Source organism: Zalophus californianus, chromosome 4, assembly GCF_009762305.2.
Source record: "Zalophus californianus isolate mZalCal1 chromosome 4, mZalCal1.pri.v2, whole genome shotgun sequence".
Lineage (NCBI taxonomy): Eukaryota > Metazoa > Chordata > Mammalia > Carnivora > Otariidae > Zalophus > Zalophus californianus.
In genome coordinates this window covers 43,480,908-43,506,914 of record NC_045598.1, presented here as the reverse complement: position 1 = coordinate 43,506,914, position 26,007 = coordinate 43,480,908, and the positions used below count along the sequence as shown (strand labels likewise).

At 53.7% G+C, this 26,007-nt stretch overlaps 2 protein-coding genes across 4 annotated transcripts in view; one reads left to right on the top strand and one right to left on the bottom strand.

Moving 5' to 3' along the window:
- The window catches only part of SSBP3 (single stranded DNA binding protein 3), a 160,157-nt gene extending 153,429 nt beyond the window's left edge, over positions 1-6,728 (top strand). For all 3 annotated transcript variants that reach the window (XM_035727083.1, XM_035727082.1, XM_035727081.1), the window contains 4 exons: positions 4,677-4,755; positions 5,007-5,035; positions 5,169-5,270; positions 6,069-6,728. In XM_035727083.1, coding sequence (XP_035582976.1) covers positions 4,677-4,755; positions 5,007-5,035; positions 5,169-5,270; positions 6,069-6,098 — 240 coding nt within the window. In that variant the 3' untranslated portion in view covers positions 6,099-6,728. The remainder of the gene's footprint in view (positions 1-4,676; positions 4,756-5,006; positions 5,036-5,168; positions 5,271-6,068) is intronic.
- A 528-nt stretch (positions 6,729-7,256) lies between these two features.
- On the bottom strand, positions 7,257-25,884 carry MRPL37 (mitochondrial ribosomal protein L37). Its single transcript, XM_027603612.2, has 7 exons — positions 25,479-25,884; positions 21,711-21,894; positions 21,501-21,616; positions 18,236-18,421; positions 16,216-16,373; positions 13,157-13,360; positions 7,257-11,480 (listed from the first exon to the last, which is right to left on the bottom strand). Exons 1-7 carry the CDS (start codon positions 25,822-25,824, stop codon positions 11,403-11,405), a joined length of 1,272 nt encoding a protein of 423 aa, XP_027459413.1. The 5' UTR covers positions 25,825-25,884; the 3' UTR covers positions 7,257-11,402.
- Positions 25,885-26,007: the final 123 nt, after the last annotated feature.

Sequence of the window (26,007 nt, the reverse complement as noted above, 5' to 3'; positions counted from 1 at the left end):
GATGAGAATGTAGAGAGGAATTCCAGGAAGATGGAAATGTTTACGCTGTGGATTTAGAACCGTTCAGTGATCTTTCAGGAGGCCACCAGGAGCCTAGAAGAGGATGAGCAGACCGCTTCTGAGTCACTGGGGGGGGGGGGGGTGGGGTGGGGTTGGGGGATTTGCATCAAAACCTCATCGGCCGAAGTGTAGGGACTTGGGTTTTGGAAATGAGATTGCCCGAGAACTCAAAACCTGTCACCAGTAAAGAGCAGCCACATTAAATAGCACTTTCTCAGCTTCTTGATTAAAACTGTAACGTACGGGGCATCTGGGATGCTTAGTCGGTTCAGTGTCTGCCTTCGGCTCAGGTCGTGATCCCAGCATCCTGGGATCGAGTCCCTCATCGGGCTCTGTTCAGTGGGGAGTCTGCTTCCGCTGCTGGTGTGCTGTCTTTCTCTCTGAAATAAATCTTTTTTTAGAAAAACTATAAGTTATTTGGAGTCCCGCTTGGATCTCACAAGTTCATCTCACCTCTGTGCTTTAAGCCACTTCCCTGAGAGGTTTAAGTGGGACGACATCCACGGTGCTTTGGAACGCTTAGAGGTGATGGACATCTGAGACAGGACAGGCCTGCTGATGGATTTAGGGATGCAGAGGTCCCGACTGGCAAGCGCTGGTCTCCCTAAACGAGCCTGTAGATAGAGTATGATGGACCTCTTAGGAGAGTTGGAAGGGAGTTCTTGCAGGTCCAAAAACCCGTGCGAGTCAGTGACATCCCAAGTACTCCACGCACAGACATGTTTGTAGAGAGGCTATTTCCGTGTCACCGTGTTGGACTGACAGCAGGGCCTGATAAGAGCAAAGCGGCAGGTCACAGTGAACTTTGCATTTGCCTCTGTATTCAGTTTACCACTACCTAAAGAAATTAAAAAGCATGGCCTAGAGGCTGCAGGCAATCCAGAGAAGTTCTGGGGGGGGAGAGCAGGCACCTTCTGCCCTGTTGCACCCACGAAAGCAAATTGGGTCACCGCAGCAGCTCCACCGCAGCCCCTGGGGAAAACTCCAGCCGTGTCTTCTTGACCTGGCCCGGGCCCATCCAGAAATGTGGCCTCCTGTGTACCCATCCGGATGCTCGTGATTTTTTTTAAAAGATTATTTATTGGGGCACCTGGGTGGCTCAGTCGGTTAAGTGTCTGCCTTCAGCTTGGGTCATGGCCCCCGGGTCCTGGGATCAAGTCCCGTGTCGGACTTCCTGCTCAACTGAGTGTCTGCTTCTTTCCCTCTGACCCTCCCCCCCTGCTTGTGCTCTTGCCTGCACTCTCTCTAAAATGAATATTAATTCAAGGGGAGCCCACTTGTGTGGGAGTGAGAGAAGAGAGGGGAGGTAGAGGGGCATAGGGAGAGAGAGCGAGAATCTCCAGCAGACTCCCCACTCCATTGAGCTCAGAACCTGACTTGGGGCTCAGTCCCACAACCCTGAGGTCATGACCTGAGCTGAAATCAAGAGTCGGACACTTAACCGACTGAGCCACCCAGGCACCCCAATAAATGTGATTTTTAAAAATCAAACATAAGTAGTATCTGTTTAATCAGTCCATCGCATTTAGCTTTTTTAAAAAAAACTTACATTTGTATATTTTAAGACTATATAGTAATAGAGCCTACAAAATTTAAATACCCAATAAAGAGCTCAAATAAATTACTGTATTAGAGGACAGAAACATTATAAAAATGTTATGTTTTTCTCAAACCGTTCATTTAACTAGTCCTCTGTTCACTGCTCCCGTTAACTAGCCTTACTCTGGCTTTTTTGAGATAATAGCTTGTGTGTAACAAGGTCACTAACACACAATAAAGGAGTGGTGCAGGGAGGGCAGGTGTGTGAGGTCGGAGCGTGGTTCACACAGACACCCAGACTCCGCCGCGCACAGCCAATCTGCCCGGCGGCGCTGAAGCGGCGGAACGCGTGGAGGGCAACAGGCGTGCATCGCCGGCGCCTGGCTGGAAGCAAAGCCTTCTCCCGTATGACCCTGGAAAGCACAGGCAACAAAAGCAAAAAGCAGGTAAATGGGACTTGATCAAGACTGAAAACTTCTGCGCTTCAAAGGGACGCCTTCCAGAAGGTAAAAACACAGCCCACAGAGTGCAGAGAACATTTGCAAATCACATACCTGATATGGGACTCGAATCCAAAATATGCAAAGAACTCTTAAAACTCAGTCATGAAAAAACAGCCTGGTTTAAAAAATGGGCCGAGGGTCCGGGACAGGCATTTCTCCAAAGACGCACTGGTAGCCAACAAGCACACAAAAGGACACCCCGCCCTGCCTCGTTGTCGTCAGGGAAATGCAAATGAAAACCACAAGGAGCTCAGCCCTGCACGCTCAGGAGGTAGGAACCGAAAAGGATGCAGCTGCTGTGGAGAACCGTCTGGCAGGTCCTCGAAAGGCTACGCAGGAGCCCCACGTGCCTTGGTGCTTCCACTCTGGGGTTGGTCTCTCCCCACAAGAAACAAAGCGCGTGTCCACCTAGCGATGGCTCGCAAGCATTGGGAGCGGCAGTGCTCGTGATAGCTAAAAAGTGGGAACAACCTCAGCGTCCCCTGGCTGAAGGGATAGAGGGCATGCAGTCTCTGCATTCGCTGGAGTGTGATTTGGCCAGAGAAGGAATGAAGTACTCTTCCGTGCCCCAGCATCGGTGAACCTTGCAGACAGGCTGAGTGAAGGGAGCCAGCCACAAAAGCTCATGTAGGATTCCGTTTATACAAAATGCCCAGAACAGGCAAATCCACAGAGGCAGGAAACAAGTTAATGGTTGTCTGGGGCTGGGGGTTTGAGGGGGAATGAGGAGGGACTGCTAATGAGTACAGGGCTGCTTCGTGGGGTGATGAAAAGGTTCTAAAATGGATGGTGGTGGTGGTTGCACAAATCTAAATACACGAGAAACCACTGAATTGTACACTTGAAATGGGCCAATTGTATGGTATGTGAATTATATCTCAGTAAAGCTGTTAAAGACAATATGCAAGAGGGGCGCCTGGGTGGCTCAATCAGTTAAGCATCTGACTCTTAATCTCGGCCGAGGTCTTGATCTCAGGGTCATGAGTTCAAGCCCTGTGTTGGGCTCTACTCTGGGCATGGAGCCTACTTAAAATAACGATAATAATAATACACAAAAAACCACAATGATATATAATTTCAAATCTTTTTAAATATATTCTGTTAGAGTTCTATGTTCATGACCTTACCATGCTTGGAGAATGTTTTGTCCGATTGGGCTGTGTCCTGAGTTGACTCCCTAAGACGTCAGTCACCCTTGTCCTCTCATTGGGATTAAGAAGTGTGAAATTTGTTGCCAGAGGTCAAAAATGTGCCCTGGCGTCTGTGCGTGGCCCTTGGAAGCCTCTGGGGCAGCAGGAGGCAAGGAGGCTGCGGCTGGGGTGTCCATGTTTGGGTGGATGGGCGAGAGGGAGCACCTGCGCCCCAGCCCCGCCCCTGCAGCCTGGGCACCCTGGTCTCCTCCTGCACTCCCTGCTGCCAGCTGCCTCTTCCTGTGCTTGCGCGGGACCCCTACCTAGAATGGCTTCCACGACCTGTCTCTGCCTGCCCAAGTCCTACCCCTCAGTTATTTTGGTCCTCTGCCTCCTCCTCCGTGCAGCCTGTTTGGATTTCTCTGCCCTCTCCCCAGTGCCTCTTCCTGAAGTCTCGGCCCTGCCTTGTCTACAGCTCCCTTTGGAACGCCGCACGTCTGTCCCACAGGGTAGTTGGGCGTCCGTAGCTGTGGGCTCCTCTTCCGGGCTGAGGCCCAGCTGTGACTCGGCTCTGTGTCCCTAGCCCCCAGCACGGGCCAGATGCCACGCAGTCCACCCCTGTCCACCCTGACGTCCGGTCTGCATCACAGGGCCTTGGCTCTCCGGATGGGGCTCAGCCCTCCCTTCGTGACCATGTGACGTTTGATTGCTGCTTTTCTGAGATGGTCTTAACAGTTCTCCACAGGCCTGAGGCTGGTGGGGCTGGAGCAGATTCGCCTCTGGCCTCTGATCAGCCTGCGCCACCACTTCGCCATGGGGATGTCCTCAGTGGCCTCCCTCCACACTGTCCCCTGCCCAGCTCCTCCCCTCCCCCCCCCAGGTGCCCAGTAGACCCCATCTCCTCACCTCCCCCTTGGAACTCCTTCATCTCTGAGGCAGCACTCAGAGGCCGTGCCCCCGTCCCAGCTCCTCCCATCTCCAGGGGGACGGGGCCTCCGGCAAAGCATTTCCCACTCTCTCTGTGCTAAGGTTTCCTTATCTGTAAAATGGGGCGGAGAAGCATTAATACTTTCGGGCCCTCACCGGCCCAGGCAGTCATCCATTTGTGTGTGTGTTTCTGTGCGAGGTTCTGACTGGGGAGCCACACCGTCCACCCCAGGGACAGAGAGAGCCCAAGTCCATGCCACTTGGTTAGAGAGCTGTCCCGGTGCGACACTGTGTGGCCCCGGCCCAGTGTCTTTCCCTCTCTGGGTTTGTGTCCTCATTTGGTGCATAGGGTGGAGCACCTCTGCCCTGCACAACTCCGGGGTCCCAGCCGAGGGGCCCGCCAGAACGGAAGCCCCCTGAGGGCACCGCTCTTTTGCAGCTGGGTGTGGGAGCCCAGGAGAGAGCTGCAAAGGGCCTGGGGCCCACTCAGCCACCACACCCTGTGCTTCTCCCCCAGTTCCCGATGGGTCCAGGCTCGGACGGCCCGATGGGAGGCATGGGCGGCATGGAGCCACACCACATGAATGGATCGTTAGGTAAGCGGGCACCGGCCCCATGGTCACACTGCACCCAGTCCTGCCCCAGCGGCCGTCTTCGGCTCAGCCAGGCCTGGTCCCCCCCCCCCCCCGCCCCCCAACTGGCCTTGGCTGGGCCCGGATGAAGATCCACAGAGATCCAGCCAGGACAGGAGACTCTGCACAGAAGTAGTGTGGGATTTGGGTGGGTTGGGAGGCCTCTCCACGGAAGAGCAAACAGGAAACTGAATCTGAGCCTTCCTTCCTTCCAGGGTCAGGTGACATAGATGGACTTCCAAAAGTGAGTGTGTATTCTGTTTCCTCCCTAACAGCATCCACCCTGCCCCAGCCCCGAGGCCCCAGAAAGCTTGTCTCCCCTTCGGGTGGGCCAGTTGCTGGGGCGCTGGGGCTCACCTCCTCTCTGCTCTCTCCAGAATTCTCCCAACAACATAAGTGGCATTAGCAACCCTCCAGGCACCCCTCGGGACGACGGTGAGCTAGGAGGGAACTTCCTCCACTCCTTCCAGAATGACAATGTAAGTGCTGCGTGCCCCCCTCCCCCCCCAGTTTTGCCCCTGGATTCCTCCTCTTACAGGGCCAGGGGCTGTTCATTGAACAAGTTGTGGAGCCTGCTGGCCAAGACTAGCCTGGCTGACTGGTGTCCCAGCAGCCATGTCACTCACTGGCTTTCTCCTTGGTCCCTTTTCTCCACAAAGTGCAGAGCCCCCCACCCACCCCCGCATGGCCCCAACCACTGCCACCCTGACCACTGGCAGGTCCTTCTGGAGGCATCTACAGGGAGCCACAATGCCTCCAACACCGAGAAAGCGGATGTGGCTGGAAGAGCCCTGGGGTGGGACTCAAGAGGCCTGGGTTCTGGTGCTCTGGGCCTCTGGGCAGCATGGTCTCTGGGGGTCCACTTCTTTCTGTCCTGGGGAGGAAGGTTCGTGCAACCAGAGATTTCCTGGGGTCTCTGTGCAGAGGGGCTGGCTTCTACTTACCACCTCATTTGAAGAAACAAGGTCATGCTCTAGCAGCTTTTGAGACCCCCCCAGACTGGCTCCCGCACAGGGCACCCTGGCAGAGCCCTGGCTCGGCCCTGCAGGAAAGCAGCCCAGCCGGCCCTGGGTGGGGAGGGCGGTGTCTGGGGGGAGATTTGAGAAGGGGGGGCAGGGTGGGGGTAACGGCAGCCCCCGGAGCTCCCACCATGGCGAGGCACAGGCTGGTGCTGAGCCTGCAGAGCCATCCCAGGCTTCCCCGGACGGGCCCTCTCCAGCGCCCAAGGCTCGCACACCCTGGCCCTCACAGCCCCGTCTCTGCTTCGCCCCTTCCAGTATTCTCCGAGCATGACGATGAGCGTGTGATCCCCTCCTCTTCTCCGAGACGCTGAGAGAGCCGGCATTTCAGGCGGGAAGATGCCAGAAATTATGCAAGAAGAAGTGAGGTGTCATTACCCAGGAGCTGGGGAGGGGCGTCTCCCTGCTCCCCCTCAGCCCCCACCCTCCTCCTCCAGTCCCCCCACCTGTCCCAGTTTTAGTTTCATGCAATAAAAAGGCCGAACTTTTTATTCCATAAAACATGAAGGACAAAACTCAAAATAAAAATATATTTCAAGTCAGTGACCAGAAAAATCCCACCCCTTGCCCATTCCCAAAAGGACCTTTTATGTACGTGACACTTTTTTTGTTTGTTTGTTTGGGGTTTTACCGTTATTGGGATTTTTTTAATTTGTTTTCAGGGGGGTTTTTTGGGGGGAAAATTTTTAAAAATGGAAGCTTTTAGCAAGCCCCCCCCACCCCACCCCAGTCAACCTCTTTGCTTTCTTCTTTAAAAAAAAAAAAAAAGGACAAAAAAAAAGAAAACCGAAGCCCTGCTGTCTGTCTGTACCCAAGCCCTTCCACCAGGAAAGCTATAGTCTAGGTGTGAGGTCTCACGCTGTCTTTGTAGCCATCTAAAAATAATGATAATAATAATAAACTGGGCAGTTTACAATCGGTGGTTTCTTTCAAAAGGCCTTTTTTGGAAAGAGAAAAGAAAGTCACCTTTCTCCACTTGGGGTTTTTGGTTCTTGCGGGTGGGCAAGGGAGGGTCAGGAACCTGTTTTGGTTTTGCTTGATTTCTCCTGGCCGAGGTGGTGCCGGCAGCTGCACACGTGGGACCCCAGAACCGTGTCCCCCCCCCCCACTATGTGGCCCGAGGGGCCCGACCACCCGACCGCTTTCAGGACTCCGCCACGGCGGAGACGCGCTGTGACCTGGTGGCATGCACTGTGTTCCCAGGACCGCTTCCTCCTCTCTCTCTTCTGGACCTTCCCCCGCCCGTGCTCAGCCCCCACCCCAGTCTTCCCAGCGAGAATCCTGCCAGCTGGGCGGTGGCCTGGGCGGAGCGCAGTGGGGGAGGCCGCCCCCGACAGGATGGCTATGACCTGGGACATGGCAACTGTGACCCCTGCGTGCTCGTCCTGTGGCCCTGGCTCGCATCGTCCTCGTCATGTGTGTGGGCACCGTGGGGCTGGAGTTTGGGTTTTCTTTTGTTTTTGGGTTTTTTTCTCTTGATTCTTGCTTCTTTTTCAAAGATGGGAAATTGACCAGAATTGCTCTGTATACGCTTGGAACTGGATGGAAAGACTTCGGAATAGCTGTGGGGGGCGGGGGACACCAATCAAACAGACGTGCTGGTTCGGTCCTGTTTTTATTTTCAAAAACCGACAAATGCGACAGTGGAGGCTGTCCCCTCCCAGGAGGGGTGACTCACGGCCTCCCTCACCTCACCGCTCCCATCGAAACCTCTGTGTCTTGCCCTGAAGACACCTGAATTCTTTGTACATTTACAGCCCCTCCTCCCCACACCCCTGTAGCTGCTGTCTGTTCTCCCTCCCTCCCTGATCCATGTATATCATACTATGTGAGATACCATCTGCCTGAAAAAAGACCTTGTGCGGATTATTGGGAACATTGTAGCTGTTTGTGTTTTTTCTTACCTTGTAGTCTGGTTCTGAATTAAGAGAGGAAAAAAAAAGTAATTATGATACATTGTAGTTTGTGTACGATATATGTTGATAACCTTTTATTAAAGGGACATCTTTTTTCCGCAGCCCTTCCTGACATGTTTGGGGGGGGATGGGGGACGTGGGCCGGAGTTTATTATACTGACTACAGAATGCAAGGTGACTGGTTGGGCAGTTTTTGTTGCTGGTGCATAATAAGATCTTGTTTTGTGTTCAAGGTGTCCACCCTCTTTTCCTGGGCGTGTTAATCTGTATTTTGCATTTGCTCTGCAGGGTAGTAGTGGCCTTTGGGATGGGGGGTTGGGAAGGAAGGCCACAGTCTCATGTCAGACATCTGGGGGCATTCTAAAATGCACCTTCAGCTTTTTGTCTTGCAGACACACGCTGGTTTGCCAGAAGGTATTTTTCAGCAAGTAGAAGAGGTTCCTGGTTCCGTGTTCCGCGGGGGGTCCACACAGGCCAGGGGGGCCCCCGGGAGCTGTAGCCACACAGCCTTTCCCACTCGGGTGGATTCCACCCTAGGCCAAGGCTGGGGGCCCCCCCCCGGGACCCTGATTCTCCTGTTTTCAGTTTGGTCTTGTTTTCACCTCCAAGGATTTTTCAGGGTAGCCTTTGGCATCCTGGCAGGGGGTGGGCAGACGTGGGGAGACCCAGTCCCAGCCTCCATCCACACAGTAGAGCCGGGGCCACGTAAGCCGTGGGTTGTGCGGGTGTGCACATTTAGAAAGTAGGACTTCTGCTTCCCTCGAGCTCCCGGGACCTTGCTCCCGGCCCGCAGGAGGGGAGGGAAACCGTGTTGGAGCCAAATGTGGGCTCAGTAGACCTTCACGAGGTCTGACCCTTCCAGACGCAAACTGCCAGTTTCAGATCTGTTTTTGCCACTACTTCCCTGTGGCCGTGGGCGAGTGCGTTCCTCCCCATGTCCTGTTTCCTCATCTTTAAACATTCCTCGCAGGGTGGTTGTGAGGATGAGCTGGCGCTTGTGAGGGGCTTGCACCCGGAGGGGCCGCCGGTGCCCCTGCACACCTGCTTGGGACGGGGAGTCCGAACAGGGTGCCGGGAGCAGCTCGCATCTCGCCCTTCCCTCCTCTTGAGCAAGGTTTCTGGGCTCTTCTCCACACAGACGCCTCTGACTCGGCAGACCTCACGGCTGGGGCAGACGCACCCAGACTGGGACTGAGCCGCACTCGGCTCTGAAGGCTTTTGTTCGGGAGCCCCGAGCCTCTGCCAGCGGGCCCCAGGCCGCCGGCACTCTCCAGGCAGGCTGCAGCCATGGTGCGGGGTGCTGAGCTGGGAGGGGATCCTGCCTCGAGCCTCACCGTCTCCCCGACCCCTGCTTACGGGGTGACAATACCGAGCGCCCTCCCTGCCACTCTTCGGCCTGTGCCTCCCCCCCCCCCCCCCCACAGCAAGCACCTCAGGCGGGGCGTTCCTCAGAGCTGGGGACATCTGAGTGTTCCCTGTCCCCAGAGTCACCCAGCGGGCGCTCATTCATGGAGGGACTGGATGTTTGTTGGGTAGTCTCCCCTGCATACTGTTACCTGTGGGCAGCAGCTCAGGCAGGGGAAAGGTGGCCTTCACGGCTTCCATGGATCCAGAGCAGACTGCTGTTAGCGTCTGCTGGCAAACTGGGAGCTCCTGGAGAAGAGACCAGGGCTCGTTCCGTAGCTCCGGCTCCCAGCACGTGCTTTTAAACTGGGCAGAATTGCTGGACTGCCCCTAGAGGAGGTCTGTAGCGGGGAACCTCAGGGCTCAGTCCCCAGGCCTGACCTAGCGTTAGGTGCCACCGTGGTCCGGCTGGGGATGAGGAGATCCGTGCTGTGTGTGTTGGGGTGGGGGGTGAGGTGACAGCTAGAAGACGCTGTGCTGCTGCAGACAGGCCAGACTCTTCACCCTGGGCAGCAAGCCTATCCTGGATGCAGGTGGGGAGGCTGAGGTTGTGGGCACTTGGGATTTGGGGCAAGTGGAGACCGCTCTGTGGAAAAGGCAGCTGTCATCACGTGTGAGACTTCCAGCTCTTCACACTACATAACACCACTCGGTCTCTGAGCCTCAGTTCCCCTTCCTGTAGTGCGGGGGGTAAAACACAGCAGTCCTGTCTGCCTCACCTTGCAGCTCAGCTGCGCGGGACCAGAGTTCAGCTCTGAGATCCACAGGGGACACACCAAGGCCAGCCCACTAGGGCTGTTGTTACTCAAGGTGGACTGCTGCCCAGGCCCACCCTGCAGCACTGGCCCCTCCCAGGGCAGCCTTGAACTGCAAGGTCACCTGCTGGCAGTTGGCTGGCGCGGTTGGCGGACTCACAGCCTCCCTCCCACAAGCTGGCTTTGCCCTCAGCCTGCCCCCCCACCTTCCACTGGTCTCCAGGGGTTTCAGCCAGCCCCGCCTGGCTCCGAGCTGCCACCACCATCCCACCAAGCCTAAAAGGTAAGTTGCAAAGTAGATGGAGGACGAGCATGGGAGCCACACAGGTAGGAGCTCCACTTTGCCATTCACAAGCTCTCAAGGCCGTTACGTCAGGTGCTCCCGGACGGCTCCTCGGAGGCCCTGCAGCAGGGCACACCTGACTGCTTCCGTGGCTCCCTGCTCCCAGCCAAGTCCCTCGGGGAGTCGCCCACCACCTCCCCTGAGTTCTCTCCCACTCTGAGGAACCGTGTGCACACACTCCGGTGACTGGTGGCAGGCCAGTGGTGTACGCAGAAAGGCTCAGCTCCTCACCTCTGGATGGGACAGCTCTTGCTTCAGAGCAGCCACAGAACTGGGAGCTGGCCGAGACGTCAGATGCAAACCCACGGAGCTCAGGCTCTCTGCCCAGCACTGCCCCATCACTCCCCACAGGGGCTGGTCCTCCAGGCCCTCCCCAAACTCACCTGCACATCCCTAAGTGTTCTCCTAGGAAGCTGACCTGTACCACCCGCCATGTGACCTAGGGGACCTTATACTATTGGAGTTCCCTTATCTCGAGGGCGCAGAACAGTGCCCAGCACATGGGCGCTCAACCACTTCCCTGAGCGCGGAAACGACATGTGAGGATTAAACAGGGTGCTGTACCTAAGGTGCTGGGCCCCGAGCAGAACTTGGATGTGATGTGAACAGAGAGGTCAGCAGAACCAGGGATGTACTTGGTCTATTAACCCGGATGCTAGGGAGAAATGTACGATGAATGTTCTATTCAGATTTCCTGCAGGCATTATGAAATGTGCCCACAATTTAGAGAGTCCCGTGAGAACCCAGGGAGCATCAGAGAGCACCTATCCTATGGCAGATGCTCTAGACGCATCTACAGTCTTCAAAACAAGGGAGGCCATGTTACTCTCAAGTTTCAGGTGAAGAAGGTGAAACTCAAAGAGACGAAGATTCTTATCTAAAGTCCAAGTGGGCTGTGGGCAGAGCCGGGCTCAAGGTGGGGCAGGTCAGGCTCCCGAGCTTGCACCTGCACGGAGGCCGGCTCACAGTGCGGCCCACGTACAGCTACGGGCGCCCCTCCTGACGGCCCCCCACACCAGGCCCAGGCTCCAGTGTACCAGAAGGCTCTTTATTGGCAGCCAGACAGCAGGCAGGATGAGCACGGAGGCTCCGGGCAGGCCCAGCACTGCTCTGGATACAGGATCTTCTGCGGGAGGGGGGCAAGGGGGCTTCAGACCTCAGAATGGTCCTTGGCTCACACAGCACCATGCAAATACAGAGCTAAAAACTTCCTGAATGTCTCTGGCTGGAAACCAGTTGGCCCAACAGGTTCCTGGAAAGAACACAGCCCATTAGGATCCTGCTACCAGGTTTAATGGCAGCACTGAAAACAAAAGTTGGTTTTATGCAAAACCTAAATGCCTGGATAGTCACTGTCTCCTTCTCTCATGGACCAAGGAGGGGCACCAGGGAGCTGGCAGTGAAGAGATGCCTGAGGGGCTGGGCTGGGGGGCTTGAAGCTCTCCTAGTGCTTTTGGCCAGACCGTCTGTTGGCACCGCCCTCACCCCCTATCCCTCTCACCTCAACCACCACGAACCAATGCTCTGTTGCCCCCTTTTCATTCCTGGGGACAATAATCCCTCACTCGTCCACACACGTGGATCAGGTCCCTTCTCTCTGTACTGGGCCTGTGCCCCGTGCTAGAAACCCGACAGTGGCCTGAATCTGGCTCTGCCCTCAAGGAGCTTACAGCCAGATGTTCCAAACAGTGATAATAAAAGCTGACAGGCCTCACAGCAGACGTAGGGAAAAGATGCTCAGAAAGCAGGGAAGAAGAGATCTCATGGTCTCCCGTACGTATGAACTGAGTCTTCTAGAGCAAGGAGAATGGGCCAGAGAGGAAAAGGAAAGGCATGTGTTTGCCGAGAGACGAGTCTACGTGCCAGTGCAGAGGCAGGAAGCAGAAGGGCGAGGTTGGAGCCCAGGGCCTGTGCTGGGGGCCGGGGGCAGGAACCATCTGACCAATCAGGAGGCGTCTGCCGCTACGTCAGTGTTCTGGAAGGGAGGACCCAGAGACACGTTGGGGAGAAGGAGAGCAGGATAAGAGCAGAGAGTGCAGAGGAAGCTGGGGTGGTTGCAGGTGACACACAATGGGGTCAGGGGCCAAAGAGAAGGGCCCCGGCCGGGGAGGCATTTCCAGGGCAGAGACAGCACTGCCTCGAGAGCTAACAGGGCAGCTGACGCGCCGGTTCTGTTCAGAGACCCAACACCAGCTGCACGCAGCACATCCGCTCAGGCCCGTGCGGGCCCCAGGCCACAGCTAGCTGCAGAGCCGGCTGCACCCCCATTCTGTTCTCTCGCAGCCCCCGACGCTGCCTTGTCCCTTCAGAGCGCATATCGCTGCCTGACCTCACAGGACGAATACAGAACGGTCACTGCCTGCTGCACAGAAAGCAGGCCGGGCCTCTGCTAGTGGGGCACGGGGGCGCGGCAGTGACCAGGCCCCGGGAAGAATCCCCTGTCCGGGGGAAGAAACGAACAAAGGCCTCCGAGGAGCTTGGAGCTCGGTTTGATGGAGGAGAAAAACCTGGAAACAGCAGCGGGACTGTGCTGTGATGGGGGAACACGGGGGCTATGGGGCCCCACCCGAGGCGCTGCAGTGAGGGTAGCAGCAGGACGGGGGTCCATAGAGGAAGGCCAGACTCGAGAGAAATGGAGGGCGGGGGGACAAGGGAGACGCCTCCTATACAAAAGCAGCAGCACCTACGGAGGCCCCGGGCTACCAGCAGCAGGGCACGAGGGGGCTCTGTGAGGAGCTGCCGGGGGGGGGGGGGCACGGAGGGCGGGCAGGGCCCAGAGTAGAAGGAGTCCTCCAGGTAGAGATCCTGGGCAGGAAGTCCCTAGAGCCCAGGTCCCACCTGCAAGCATCCCTTCAACTCCACCCCCGGCTCACTCTGGGGACACGGAGTCATGGCCCTGGTCCAATCGCTGGAGATGGCAGGACTTACCACAACCACCTTCTTTTTGATCACTGGGCGACACCAGAAATGCTGATAGAGGAGCTGGTCTGAGTCCACCCAGACCAGATTCTTGACGCCCTTGTTAGAGGCCAGCTCTGTGGTGTTCAGCTGCAGCACCAGGAACTGGAAGACACGTCCGTCGGTGCCCACACTCTGCACAACTACTGGCCGCTCCAAAACCTTAGTGTCATTCTGAGAGGCAAAAGGGACAAGTAAATGAAACCAGAAACGGTGGGGTGTAAAGAATAGCACAGAACCGGCAGCTTCGAGCTCCGACCTCTGCAACTAATGCCTGCTCCCATTTAAGGCTCTTACCACGGAGCGATGGAGACAGTTCAGGGCACTGACCACAGCGAGGCTGTCCCTCCCTCCCCCAGCCCAGCTCTGCCTGACCTGGCGCCTCCTGGTTAATAAGCACCTTAAAGTAGCAATTCCTGCCGCTGGGGTGATGACTGGGCCAGTGGCAGAGTACAGGAAGGTGACGGGAAATCCCTAAACCCATGGCGTTACCCGATGGCGACAAGAGTGACATCAGTTCCATCAAAGGTTAACCTGGAGGCTCAGTGAATATACAAGCTCACCTCCTGGCGCCCTGGACCGCCCGGCCCTGCAGGCCATCGCTGGGCCTGCGCTTCAGGGCTCCCGGAGTGGCTCAGAGAAGGCATCTGATTGCCGGGGTGTCCACCCACCGTGTCAGCAGCAGGCTTTACAGCCGGCGGCATGTGAGCGGGTTCTCTCTCTCCGGGAGCGCCACTTGGTACTAATCACAGTGGAAACAAGCTCCCGCACACCTCTCACGTGCCAGGCCTGGCGCCGGCTTTACAGTCACTGGTAATTGCACAAATCCAGCCATCCAGTCCCACTTCACCGATGGGGAAACTGAGCTCCAGAGAGGTGCTATCATTGTGCAAGGCTGCCCACGAGACGTGAGCCAGGATCAGACCCCACGCTAGGAAATCACTGAAACCCCTCTCCTCGTGGTTGACACCTGGTGTTCCATGCTATGGGACAGTGGTGCCTTTCACTCCCAGGAGCGTCCCAGGGTGGGTCAGAAACGACACGCTCACCCCCCCGAGGCTCCGCAACAGTCCAGTCGGGTGATGGCCACCCGCTGGACAAAGATCCAGCAGGCAGGCCCCATGGAGCAGAGCATCCTTGATCCAAAAATGCCGCCTACGTTCACCGCTCCAGAGCGGAGTGTGACATCAGGAATAGCTAATGTCAGACCTCGGAGTGGGCCACACCGGGACTGCTGGCCTTAGAAACACCTGTTCTTAGCTGCATGAGAAATAAATAAAAAGAAAAGTACCTCTAAGTGTTAGCTGAGAATTCTGTATTGACTCTTATCTCCCTCTACAGATCAATAAAACTGCAGGTAGTACATAAATTTCTCAGCAATTTTACCTTTTACATGGAGGCTCTTCCCATAATTGCTCAACTTCACATCCCCAGGAATAATCTGTACCTGGAGCGGGGAGGGTGGAGGTCTCCCCTCCTACCCAACTGGGTGGCAAGTAGCGGCAGTGTGGCTCCCCATGCCCTGCTGGCAACAGCCGGCACGGAAGCCACGAGGGGCCTGCAGCCCCAGTCCCCGGCGTGCGGCCGTGCCCGCTCCCTTTCCCTGCCCCCGGGCTGAGAGGCGGCACGTCTTTTGAGACTAGAGGAATCAGGGCTCCGGTGCTTGCTTCCCCACTCAACAGCTGTGGGACCTTGGGAAAGCCACCTAACCTTCTAGAGCCTTCATGAGTATGTAGTCAAAGAATGGGAACAAAAATAACCTTCGAGGACTGGAAGGCACAAGAAGGTCACATAAAGATGTAACAGCTGCCAATCTCCTAGCTGCATGACATTGGGAAAGGTACTTGGCCTCCCTGAGCCTCAGTTTCTTCAGCTGTAAAACGAGGCTAGGAGCATCTGCCACGGAGGGCTGCTACAAGGACTGAACAACGCAGTGGTTCTCCAGCCTCAGTGCCGTGAGTCTCAACCCCGAGCTAATGCCAGCACCACCTGCAGGGCTTCCAGCGCTGGCTACTTGGGCGCCACCCCCAGTTTCTGATGCAGTAGAATTTATACCTCCAACAAGTTCCCAGATGATGCTCATGCAGCTAATCCAGGACCGTACTTTGAGAAACACTGATATAAAGAACCCTAATTAACTGGCAGGTAGCAAATGCTCAATATAGGCAAGGTCCATTCCACTCCCTACCTCGCTTGCCCAACCACATCTCTCCAACCCCACCTAGTTCCTAGACGAGTAGGATGGGAAACAGAACATTGTGGACGCTCCTCCTGGAGGGCCTCAGACCTGGGAGCTGGCAGCTCTCAGCAAAGCGCGTGCGCGCGCGCACACACACACACACACACACACACACACACACACCCCACCCCGTGTCCCCAAATCCCATACTGCCATTCCCTACTCCCTCCCTGGAGGCCTTTGCTCCCAGGCAAGGCTTCCCCCATTTTGGGGACAGGCTGAGTAGCCTGCATTCTACACCATCCAGGCCCTTGAGACCTCGTCTCAGAATCAAGGGGCTATCAGCAGGTGGCACCTTGGTCCCCAAGCCTGTCCTCACTTGGCAGACAGGCGTGCATCATCTCTACTGCCTCACCTCCTCCTGCCCATGGAGCCTCGTGCCCCGGGTCCGCTCTCATGGAACCGAGGGGTGTACTAGCGCGCAAATAACTGAAGCCGTAGGAGCTGGGCACGTCTCGTTCTCACCTTTCCCCCACCACTCGCTGCCGTGTAATGCTGGACACGCTGCTTAGCCTCCCTGAGTTCAGGGCCCTAACTGGAAAATGGGGATGATAAAGAAAGCTTGTGGGCTATTTTGATGAACAAATGAGCTGTCTTTAAGACAGGCAGGCACACAGGAGGCCCCAGCAGATGTCGGTTTCTCTCCGCAGGGTGCGTGGAAGTGCCTGTCGGGAGAACTCCTCAGTCAAGCAAGGAATGCCCCCTGTACCTCCCTTCTTTCTGTGAGCGGTGTAAGGCAGGAAGCCAACACCATGTAAAGTCGCTGAGTGGTCTTTCTCCCCATACATACCCCATAGAGGCGCCGGGCCTGAGCCAGGGCATTGCCAAAGGCAAACAGGATCATTTTGGCCCGCAGCTGATCTGGTTGAAAGCGGTGTGGTCGTAAATTGGCTGACTCCAGGAAATACAGGGTGTGGGGATAGGGGTAAGGATAACCCTCCTGGAATCCTGCAAGACACATAATCACGTGGAGGAACAGAAAGGATTACCAGCCTGTCCCAAAGCCTTTGGAAAGTCACATCACCTTGGCTCAGTGCAAGGCACCACAGAGACTCCGTAAAGGCAGATGTTATCACTGTTGCTCAGGGGGATGGCAAACCAGTCTGCCAGCCACATCAGCCCCCCGCCCCCCGCCTATTTTGGAAAATAAAGTTTTTACCAGCGCATAGCCATGCCCACTCCCTGACACAATGTCTACAGAGCAGCTGTCAGAGACCATATGTGGCCTGCAAATATGTACTATTTGGCTCTTTATTGAAAATGTTGCCAACCCGCGCCAGGTGATTCCTGTGTGCTGGTTCTAACTCTACCCCTTTCTCGCTCATTCAAGCACATAGGTGATAGTGATGTTAGTAGAAAACCTGAAAACTAGGGTAATTATTTTTTTAAAAGCCAATCATTTGCAAAATTCCATACTTTATTATTAGCAATAAACAACTTGCCTCATGCCTCACAAGTGATCTGCAAATACTGGCACTGAGGATCAAAGCTGAGCCCTTGTTCATCCCAGCCACAACCCTGCCAGGCCATCATTCTCGTCCCTTGCATGGCTAGGAGTAAACCCTTGGTAGGCTGGCAGCTTCCAGCATGAGTAACCTGGATTAGTGAAAGGGGGTGACAAGGAGGAAGAAGCTGGGAAAACACGGGCTCTGAAAATCCCCGAAGCAAGCACTACTTGACAGAGACGCCCTTCCATGGGCCTCTGTCCTTGCTTCAGAGGCTCAGCACTCCCTGTGCGCCCAGCCTAAGACAGGCGCCAGGGACAGACTGGGGCTAGACCGGGGCCAGGAGCAGAGGCCGAGGGCAGCCTGCCACTGCCTTGGAGAGGCTCAGTCTGGAGGGGTCCACACAGAGGGACATGTGAACATCTGAGCGGGGTGAGCTGGGGGCTGGGGAAGCACAGATGAAAGGCCCCTGATGACAAGGGAAGACCCCAGGGCACTTCGGAGAAGAAGTGAGTCCTAAGATGAACTATGCACAGCGGGGGTGGGGGGGACGGACAAAAAAAGGTGGGAGGCCACAAACCCCAGGCAGAGGGGGGGAGGGGATGTACCAAAGCCTGTGGTGAGAAGGGGCACGGTGTGTTACGTGTAGCCGGACTGGGGGGAGGGGCGCGCGTGCAGGGGAGGGGACCAGGGTGAGGCTGGAGAAAGGGGCCAAGACAGGACCCGAAGGCCCTCATGTGATAGGCTGAGGACTTCCACCTGTACCTGATGGGCATCGGGGAGTAGGCGCGGAGAGAAGGGACGGAGCTCGTGTCTCAGGAGGGTGCCTCGAGAACTGGGAACCAGACGGACCGAGAGAAAACAGACCAGGTCAGGCTGGCCAGCTAGCTGGGGGGTCGTGGCAACAGGCTGGGCCTGCCGCAAGCTGTTGCTGTGGAGATGAGGAGGTTAGAAGGAAGGCGCTACAACTCCTAGGGACGGACTAGAGGGTACGAGCCGTGGGCCTGCCTGGCCTGATGCTCTGGTTTCTGTCATGGCAGCCAGGGGAAATGGTGGTGCCTTATTCGACGGAGTTGAGATGAATAGCCCCATTTAAGGCCTGTGGGGCTTCCTCCATCCTAGCAGGAGGTTGGCCAGGGTTTACGGGTGCAGAGAAAGAGGGGTGTCTTTCAAGGGACCTGTGAATAAAGGAAACACTTGGGGCCTGGCCAGAAGCCCCCTCAGCCACCTGTTACAACTCTGAGGTAACACGTTACCTCTCAGGGGTCAAAAGCAAAGCGGGGGTAGGCTGCTACATGGCTCTTAGGAGAAAATGCGCGTCCCTCATCCCCACGCTGCCTGGATACGCACGGCTATGACACTTACCCGTGCTGTCTTCCACATCATAAACACTGCATTCCTGAAGATCCACAGTGGGGGCTATGGGATAGAAGGTCTCAAGAACGTGATTCTCAGTAGCTTCAACCTCCTCCTTGGAGGCGACGGTGGGCAGCGGATCCTTGGTATTCAGTCGGGCTCCACTGGAACCACGGACCTGAAGGAGGAAAGACTCTAAAAGGGGAGAAAGACGATTAGTCTACCCTGGTCTAAAGACTTAGCTCAGCCAAGCCTAGAGCCTTCATCCTGCCATGCTCCTTAAGTCTTACTGCTTCCCTAGCTGATCAGTACGATCGCAGAAAACAAAACTTTGGTCAAGATGTTGAGAAGGGGACCAACCAAAGCACTCTTCTTCCTGTGTTCCCTTGCCAATGGGCCCTGAGGCCACCTGGCAGTCTCTGTGGGTTCAGGGCTGCCCCACACAGGTCTTCACAAGCACCTGCTCTATGCTGGGGACCCAGAAATGAATGAGCATTACCCTCTGCTCTCAAGAAGCTTCCTAGCTGGTAAGTGCATACAAAGGTATGAACCATACTCAGAGATAGTAGAGGTGGGACAAACTGACCTCCTTTGGGAGGCCTGGGAAGCTTCCTGAAAGTGGTATGCCTTCAAACTAGTTTCCGAAGGATAGATAAGAGCAGAGTTTCTCAATTCATTTGGGACTGGATAATTCTTCGATGAGGGAAACTGTCCTGTGCCCTGCAGAGGTCTGGCCGCATCCCTGGCCCCTACCCACCAGATGCCAGTAGAACTTCCCCCATTCAAGTCATGACAATCAAAAATGTCTCCAGACCTTGCCAAGTCTCCCTTAGGGGGCAAAACTGCCCTTGGTTGGTTGACAGTTTGCCCAGGCAAGAAAAGGGAAGGAAAAACATTTTAGTTCAGGAGGAGGAACATGTGTGAAGGCACAGAAGTGGGCTCCCCCACGGCAGAGTTTAGGGAGACAAACCCAGGTGACTAGAAGCAGAATGTTGTAGGGAAGGAGGGAGAGAGGGAGGGAAGGAGGAGACTAGAGGCTAAGAAGAAAGGTTATTAAACTCAGGAAAGGGGCCAAGTTGTCCTCAACAACCGAGAGTGAGGAAAAATCAGGCCAGTCAGAAAGCCTCACCTAAGATGGATCAGCGTACTTGCTACACAGACATAAGTTGATGAGGAAAGACACTCACACCTGACACATCAGCAAAGCTGCCACTGGGAGCATGTGCGCATGCCCCTCACAGAGGTCCCTACAGAGGCTGCATGCCACCAGGCAAAATGTGCCTGAAAAGGCTCCCTTGTGAATGGCCTCCTGAAGATTCTCCATGGAGGCAAATCTTCCTCTGAAGGTGCTTTGGGTGTTTAGAAACTGTCAAGTCACAATGGGATGGTAACGGATCAAGGGTGGTGATCCTTCTACATCTAAAAGCTGGTTTGGTCCACAGCACTGTCATATAATTACCATGTGGTCTCCCTCACTGGGTGTGTAAAGCAGGGATACTACATCTGTGGATGGATAAACTCTGAGCTGCTTGTTAAAATACATTATACCCACACCTCAAGAACAGTTTTCTAAAAGTATTTCCTGTTTCCTCACATATAATTTGCAAGGAAGATAAATGTGCCTGGACCTCTCCTAACCTTGGGTTTTAGATTCTCCCCACAGACCACTCTAGTGTGGTTTCCAATTCAATTCCCTCCACATCCCTCCTCCAGTGACAGCTCCAAATGGGGCAGTTTAATTAGAGGTAATAGTTGATGATGGGCCAAAAAGTACTCCTCTATTAATGAGGTTCACTAATTTCCTTAGTGGTGCCATTACCTCTGCATAGCTGACTCCTTGCCAGGAAGTCCATACTCAAAAGGGGCAAGCTGGAGAAATCTGACCAAGCAGATGTCCTGAAAATCCCAAATCATTCCACAGCCGGTTTCCCCGCTCCAGGATTCCACCAGTCAGAACACTGGTGTGCTCTGAACATCCCTGATGGAAACCCCTCAGGGTGGTAATCACCCACCTGTCCCTCAGTCAGCACCGCTCAAATGCCACGAACTGTTAGACGCTGTGCAGAAAAATGAGTGAGATGTGGTCCCTGCTGTCAGGGGTTCAGTTTAGTGGGCAGACAGAGAAGATATTAGAGAATTCCAATACAGTACAACATGTGCTCTGATCAAAATGGGAACAACGGGCATGAGGAGCACAGAAGCGGACTAGCTGATGTCTACATTCACATAGGAAGGGGGCTGGAGCTGAGCCTCACAGACAAGTAGAATTTAGCCAAACAAGGAAAGTAGAAAAAAGCATTCCAGACAGAACATACAGCAACAGTGCAAAAGGTATAAAAGCTTGATGCCAAAAAGCTGCAAGTGGCTAAAGTGTAAATTTGGCCTGGGGGTACGGTGGGGGTGGGGGTAGTAAGGAGAGAAAACCAGAAAGGCCAGCCGGTGGCCAAATCAGTGGGTTGGATCCGATGATAAACGGTTTAAGTTCCTGGGAGGCAGTGAAGGATCTGAAACAGGGGAGAGAAGTGCACTTTAGAAAGATCACTCTAGCAGCTACGTGGAAAATGGATTTGGAAAAGGAGAAAAGCATGAATGGGGGTAAGAAGGCTCTTACAATCGAGTATGAGCTTTGTGAAGGCAGAGACTGCCTGCCCTTTATTACTTCTTATCTTCAACACTTAGGTACTCAAGGGTACTCAACAGATACAGTTGAATTAAGTCATGGGAAGGAGTGATTAAAATAAAAAAAAACTGAGGAGCATCTCGGGCTCAGTTGGTTAAGCGTCCTATTCTTGATTTCAGCTCAGGTCATGATGTCAGGGTTGTGGGATTAAGCCCCGTATCGGGCTCCGCGCTAGGCATGGAGCCTGCTTAAGTTTCTCTCTCTCTCTCTGCTTCTCCCATCACCCCCTTAAGGAAAAAAAAAAACACCGATCTGTGGCTAACGATAGGATGTGTCTCATTCTACAAAAGTGGGCCACGAAGGAAGGAAAGAAGCACAGGTACGGACATGGGGTGGTGAGCTGGTGGTGGGGTGAAGAGTAGGAAGATAAAAAACAGACCAAGATGGGCGCCTGGGTGGTTCAGTTGGTTAAGCGACTGCCTTCGGCTCAGGTCATGATCCTGGAGTCCCGGGGATCGAGTCCCGCATCGGGCTCCCTGCTCAGCAGTGAGTCTGCTTCTCCCTCGGACCCTCCCCCCTCTCATGCTCTCTCTCTCTCAAATAAATAAATAAAATCTTTAAAAAAAAAAAAAAAAACAGACCAAGATGACCAACCTCGACTCCAGGTGGTGGATAACGTGTAGTTTTTGGCGCACATCCGTCTGGCCAGAGAAGGATGCTTGAGAATTTGGGATCTACACAGCTGTATCAGACTGTCCACAATGACTGGGCTTGGAGGAAAGAAGAGACGTTTGGAGATGTAAGGCAAAAGGCTGACTCTAAGATCCACTGACTAGAAATCTTACTGACGTGGGGGAAACTTACCAGTAGACCTCTCTCTTCGGGGTGTCTTCAGTGGAGTGCCAGAGACGGGCGTGAGAGATCACGTTCAGAAGGCGTTCATCTTGGTTCTCTATGTAGTTCTCTGGATCAGCGGCAAGGCTAAGCACTTTCTCGGGAAGGCCTTCTATTAACTTGGCTTTGGTAAGCCAGAGGGCCTGCTTTACACCTTTGGGGTAATCAATCACAAAAAAACAAAAAAAGAAATTCAGTAAGAGTTGCTTAAGTCTGCCAGTAGCATCTTGGGGAAAGGTCTGCCTTGAGAGAAACAGAATTTGTACTGTGACATCTGAGGAGTCAGAACTAAAATAAGAGTGGAAGCCAGGACAGCCGGATTTCAGCTTGACTGCAGGAATGACTGTCGACCTGAGGATGGTCAACAGTTGACTGAGGTAGTGAGTGCCTACACAGAAGGGATTCAAACATCAGCAAAGATGGCTGGGATCATAAGGCTGAATCTTGTGGGAAAGGGTCCCTCTGTTGCCTGCAAGATTCACAGACTCCAGACTAGAGGACTAGATCAATGGATGCCAGCATTTCAAATCCTAGATCCCTTTACTAACCCACATCCAAGTCCCTGATTGGAAAAGCCCATGTCTACCAAATAGATCCCACTTATTAGGAGTGGGCCAAGGATTAAGCCCATACTGATGTATCAAGGGAAAACAGCTTTGGGAATTAATGGAAATAACTTATTGATCATGAATAACTTGAAGGGCCCTGAGTTTGGGAGCACTTAAATGGATAATCTTTCACATCTCACCTAACCCTGAGCTTCTATAATGAGCTATCTTTAAGCAGATTTTTATATGTAGAAGCCCTATGAAATGCACTGCTGTTATCTGTCCGAAGGATCACATGTTCCATTTATTACACAGGATCCTCCCTGGCCTTGGTACCAGAAGGCTGGGCTTTTCCTGGAATAGTACGGTTGTCTTAAAGACACGGTGAACTGCATAACTGAAAATGTTCTTCCCTATACCAGGGGTCAACAAACTTTTCCCTAAAGGGCCAGATAATAACTATTTTCAGCTTCTGAGCCATACATTCTGTCACAGCTACTCATCTCTGCCACTGTAGCATGGAAAGCAGCCAGGGACTACAAGTAAACAAGTGGGTGTGGCTGTGTTCTAATAAAACTATTTACAGAAACAGGCAACTGGTCTAGTCAGCTGACCCCGTCTCTATACCGTTAACAGGCTGAGAGTCATGTTTGGGGCTCCCCTTTAGCAAGCGGAACCTCACAGAATGGATTTTTTGTATTCACCTGTTTTATTTCTCCTTTGTGTGGATTCCCTCACCTGTATGTTTTTAATTTAATTTGGCTGTGCTATAAAATTTCTGTTAAGATGCCTGAAATACTTTTTGGGAAAAGATGGAATATAAATAAACAAAAATAGATTTGATTCAGACTGCTTCATTTTTAAACATTAAGGAATGACCGCTACTCTGAGTGGGATGGGCTGTGATGCCAAGCACAAGTCCCTCGCTTCACCTTCCCCAGAGCTGGCTTCCCTGAGGGAAGAACAGGCCCAGCCCTAGGGACCTAAGTTCTGCATCAAATTCACATACCAGCCCCCTACCCTCAGGACAAAGTTAATACTGTATCCTTGTCCACGATTGTAGTCACAAATTGACAGCAGGCTGGTGACTGCTTTGGTTAGCAGGCTACTCCGGCCAGCTGGGAAAACACCACCATTTCAGAGACGTATCTTCATTTATAAAGCTATGCCTGGGATTAAACGGAGCCCAGGATACTCTGGGGGAGACACTCTCAGGCAATTTCCTTTGTGCTAATGAAATGCTATGAGGGCAATGAGACTTTTCACTTTGAGGCTTATACGACATGGGAAATACAAACATTTAGAAATGTAACTTCTGGATTTTATGGTGCAGCAGAAAAAACCCTGGACTGGAGTCAGATAACCTGAATTTTAGTTCTGACACTGCCACTGTTCCTTAAACTTTTTTTTTTAAATAGCACTTTTTTCTTTTTTTTCTTTTTTTTTTAAGACCCCTGCTCCTGAGCAGGGAGCCTGACGCGGGACTCGATCCCAACACCCTGGGATCATGACCTGAGCCGAAGGCAGACATGCTTAACCGACTGAGCCACGCTATTGTTCCTTAAACTTGACAGTGGATTTAAAAATTGAGATTTTTATCGTTCACTAGTATATAAATAATACCTAATCATTAGAGCTGCTATTTACTGAGCACCACCATCTATCCTGTGCCAGGCACTTTATCTACAAATCGGATTTTATGAAATTCAGAGACTAACGAATTTGTTTCAAGTCACATACCCTCTAAGTGACGGTGGGGAGAACTTGAATCTGTCTACCCTAAAGGCTGGTAATGTTCCCAGGGTCACTCAAGGGTGGGGCACCTGGCTGACTCAATCGGTAGAGCCCGGGACTCTTAATCTCGGACTCTTAATCTCAGGGTTGTGGGTTTAAGCCCCATACTGGGTGTGATGCCTGTTTAAATTAAAAAAAAGGGGGGGCTGCCAAGTCTTGTGAAGTCCATTACAATACCCTGGTAGGGCAATGGGAATGTTTAGATGCTGGAAATTCAGCTTTCAGGAATGGGTTTGAGCGGCTTAAGAGGCTGGCCAGTTAAGTTTTTTTCAAATCTAGGATTTATTCTTTGGTTTAGTCCCCAAATCCTTCCAGGTCTCTTTCTTTCCTAATTACTCCTCGAAAATACTACTCCCACTGACCTTGACCATTTTGTGTTTTCAGAACCTGCCCTATACCCATAGTGATGGGGATAGGACTAAGGAAGAACAGGCAAGAATAGGGAAATGGCCTCTCAATAAACAAGCCCTCCCCCTGCCCCCATGGACTCTGGAAAGTAATTTCTGGGTTCTGCTCTGGACACACAGATTGGTTTCGTTCACCTCAGTCATTTTGATCTGTTCTTAGTGAAAAGGGGAGCAGAAATAGGCTAGATGACTTTTAGGTCCAGAACCCTTCCTTGAAAACATCTCAACTCTGACCTCTGACAGAGGACATTAACCTAGGAAACCAGATAGGTAGCCCTGGGTTCACTATTAACCCAGAGCACGTGTGGGCACATCACGTCCCTCTCTGTCACATTCACCAATCCTGTGAAATGAGGCCATAGGCCAGGAGATTAAGCATGATTTCTGCTGTCTCTTTTCAATATGAACTCCCTCTATCTAATAATTCAATGTACAGTTACATCTCCAGGGTATTAAGAGGTGGAAGAGTCAGTGTGGGCCATCTAGTCAAAACCAATGAGTTCACAGAAAATGGAGGCTCTGGAAATTTCAGACACTTGCCCCAAATCAGAGTTAGATGGAGGCAGGGGAGGAGGCAGAAATCAGGTCTTTTCACTTCGCCACTCAACCTAATACTGCCTCACACAAGCACAGCATTTCTCATCCCACTTAATTCTAAAACCCTCAGGGGCGCCTGGGTGGCTCAGTCATTAAGCGTCTGCCTTGGGCTCAGATCATGGTCTGGGATCGAGCCCCACATCCGGCTCCCTGCTCAGCGGGAAGCCTGCTTCTCCCTCTCCCACTCCCCCTGCTTGTGTTCACTCTCTCGCTGTGTCTCTGTCAAATAAATAAAATCTTAAAAAAAAAAAAATCCTGAAACCCTCAGGCGTAATCACTACTCATTTCGCAGACGAAGAAACCGAGACCCACAAAGTTTCAAGGCCACGGAGAGTTGGGGTCAGTGCTGGAAAGAGGAACGAGGTCCCCTCCTGCCCGTCCTAGGGCCTCACCCTCGAGGAGGCGGCAACGCTGGTGGAAGACGTAGCAGGCCTGATCCTTGTACAGCGGCTGCTCGTGAACCGGGGTCGGGCGGCGGAACTTTGGGTGCGTCCAACCGGGGTCCCAGGGCGGGAAGACCGGCCGCGCCAGCCCGGGCATGAAGTGCATCTTCCCCGCGTACGTGATGGGCTCCAGTCCAGGGATCTCGTACACCCTGTCCAGGGGACGAGGCTCGGGCTTCCGCGTGGAGCGCACGCCCCACTCGTACGCCCCGCGTCTCGGAGCCGCGCAGTCCCCAAGGCCGAGCCGCCCAGGGCGAACCAGTGCCCGCCTCGCGGGCCCCGACGCCAACGCCATACGAACTTGGGCCCCCCTCAAAACCTCCACCAGGACGCCGCCATGTTCTCGAGCGCAAGGCCTGCTGGAAGCGAAAGGGGCTGGGCGCCAAGGCTCGTTTTATGAGTGGCAGCCACTTCAACCAATCATATCCCAAGATACATTTGCCTTGCCCCACCCCGCCGCCTATTTTCATTTTCTCAT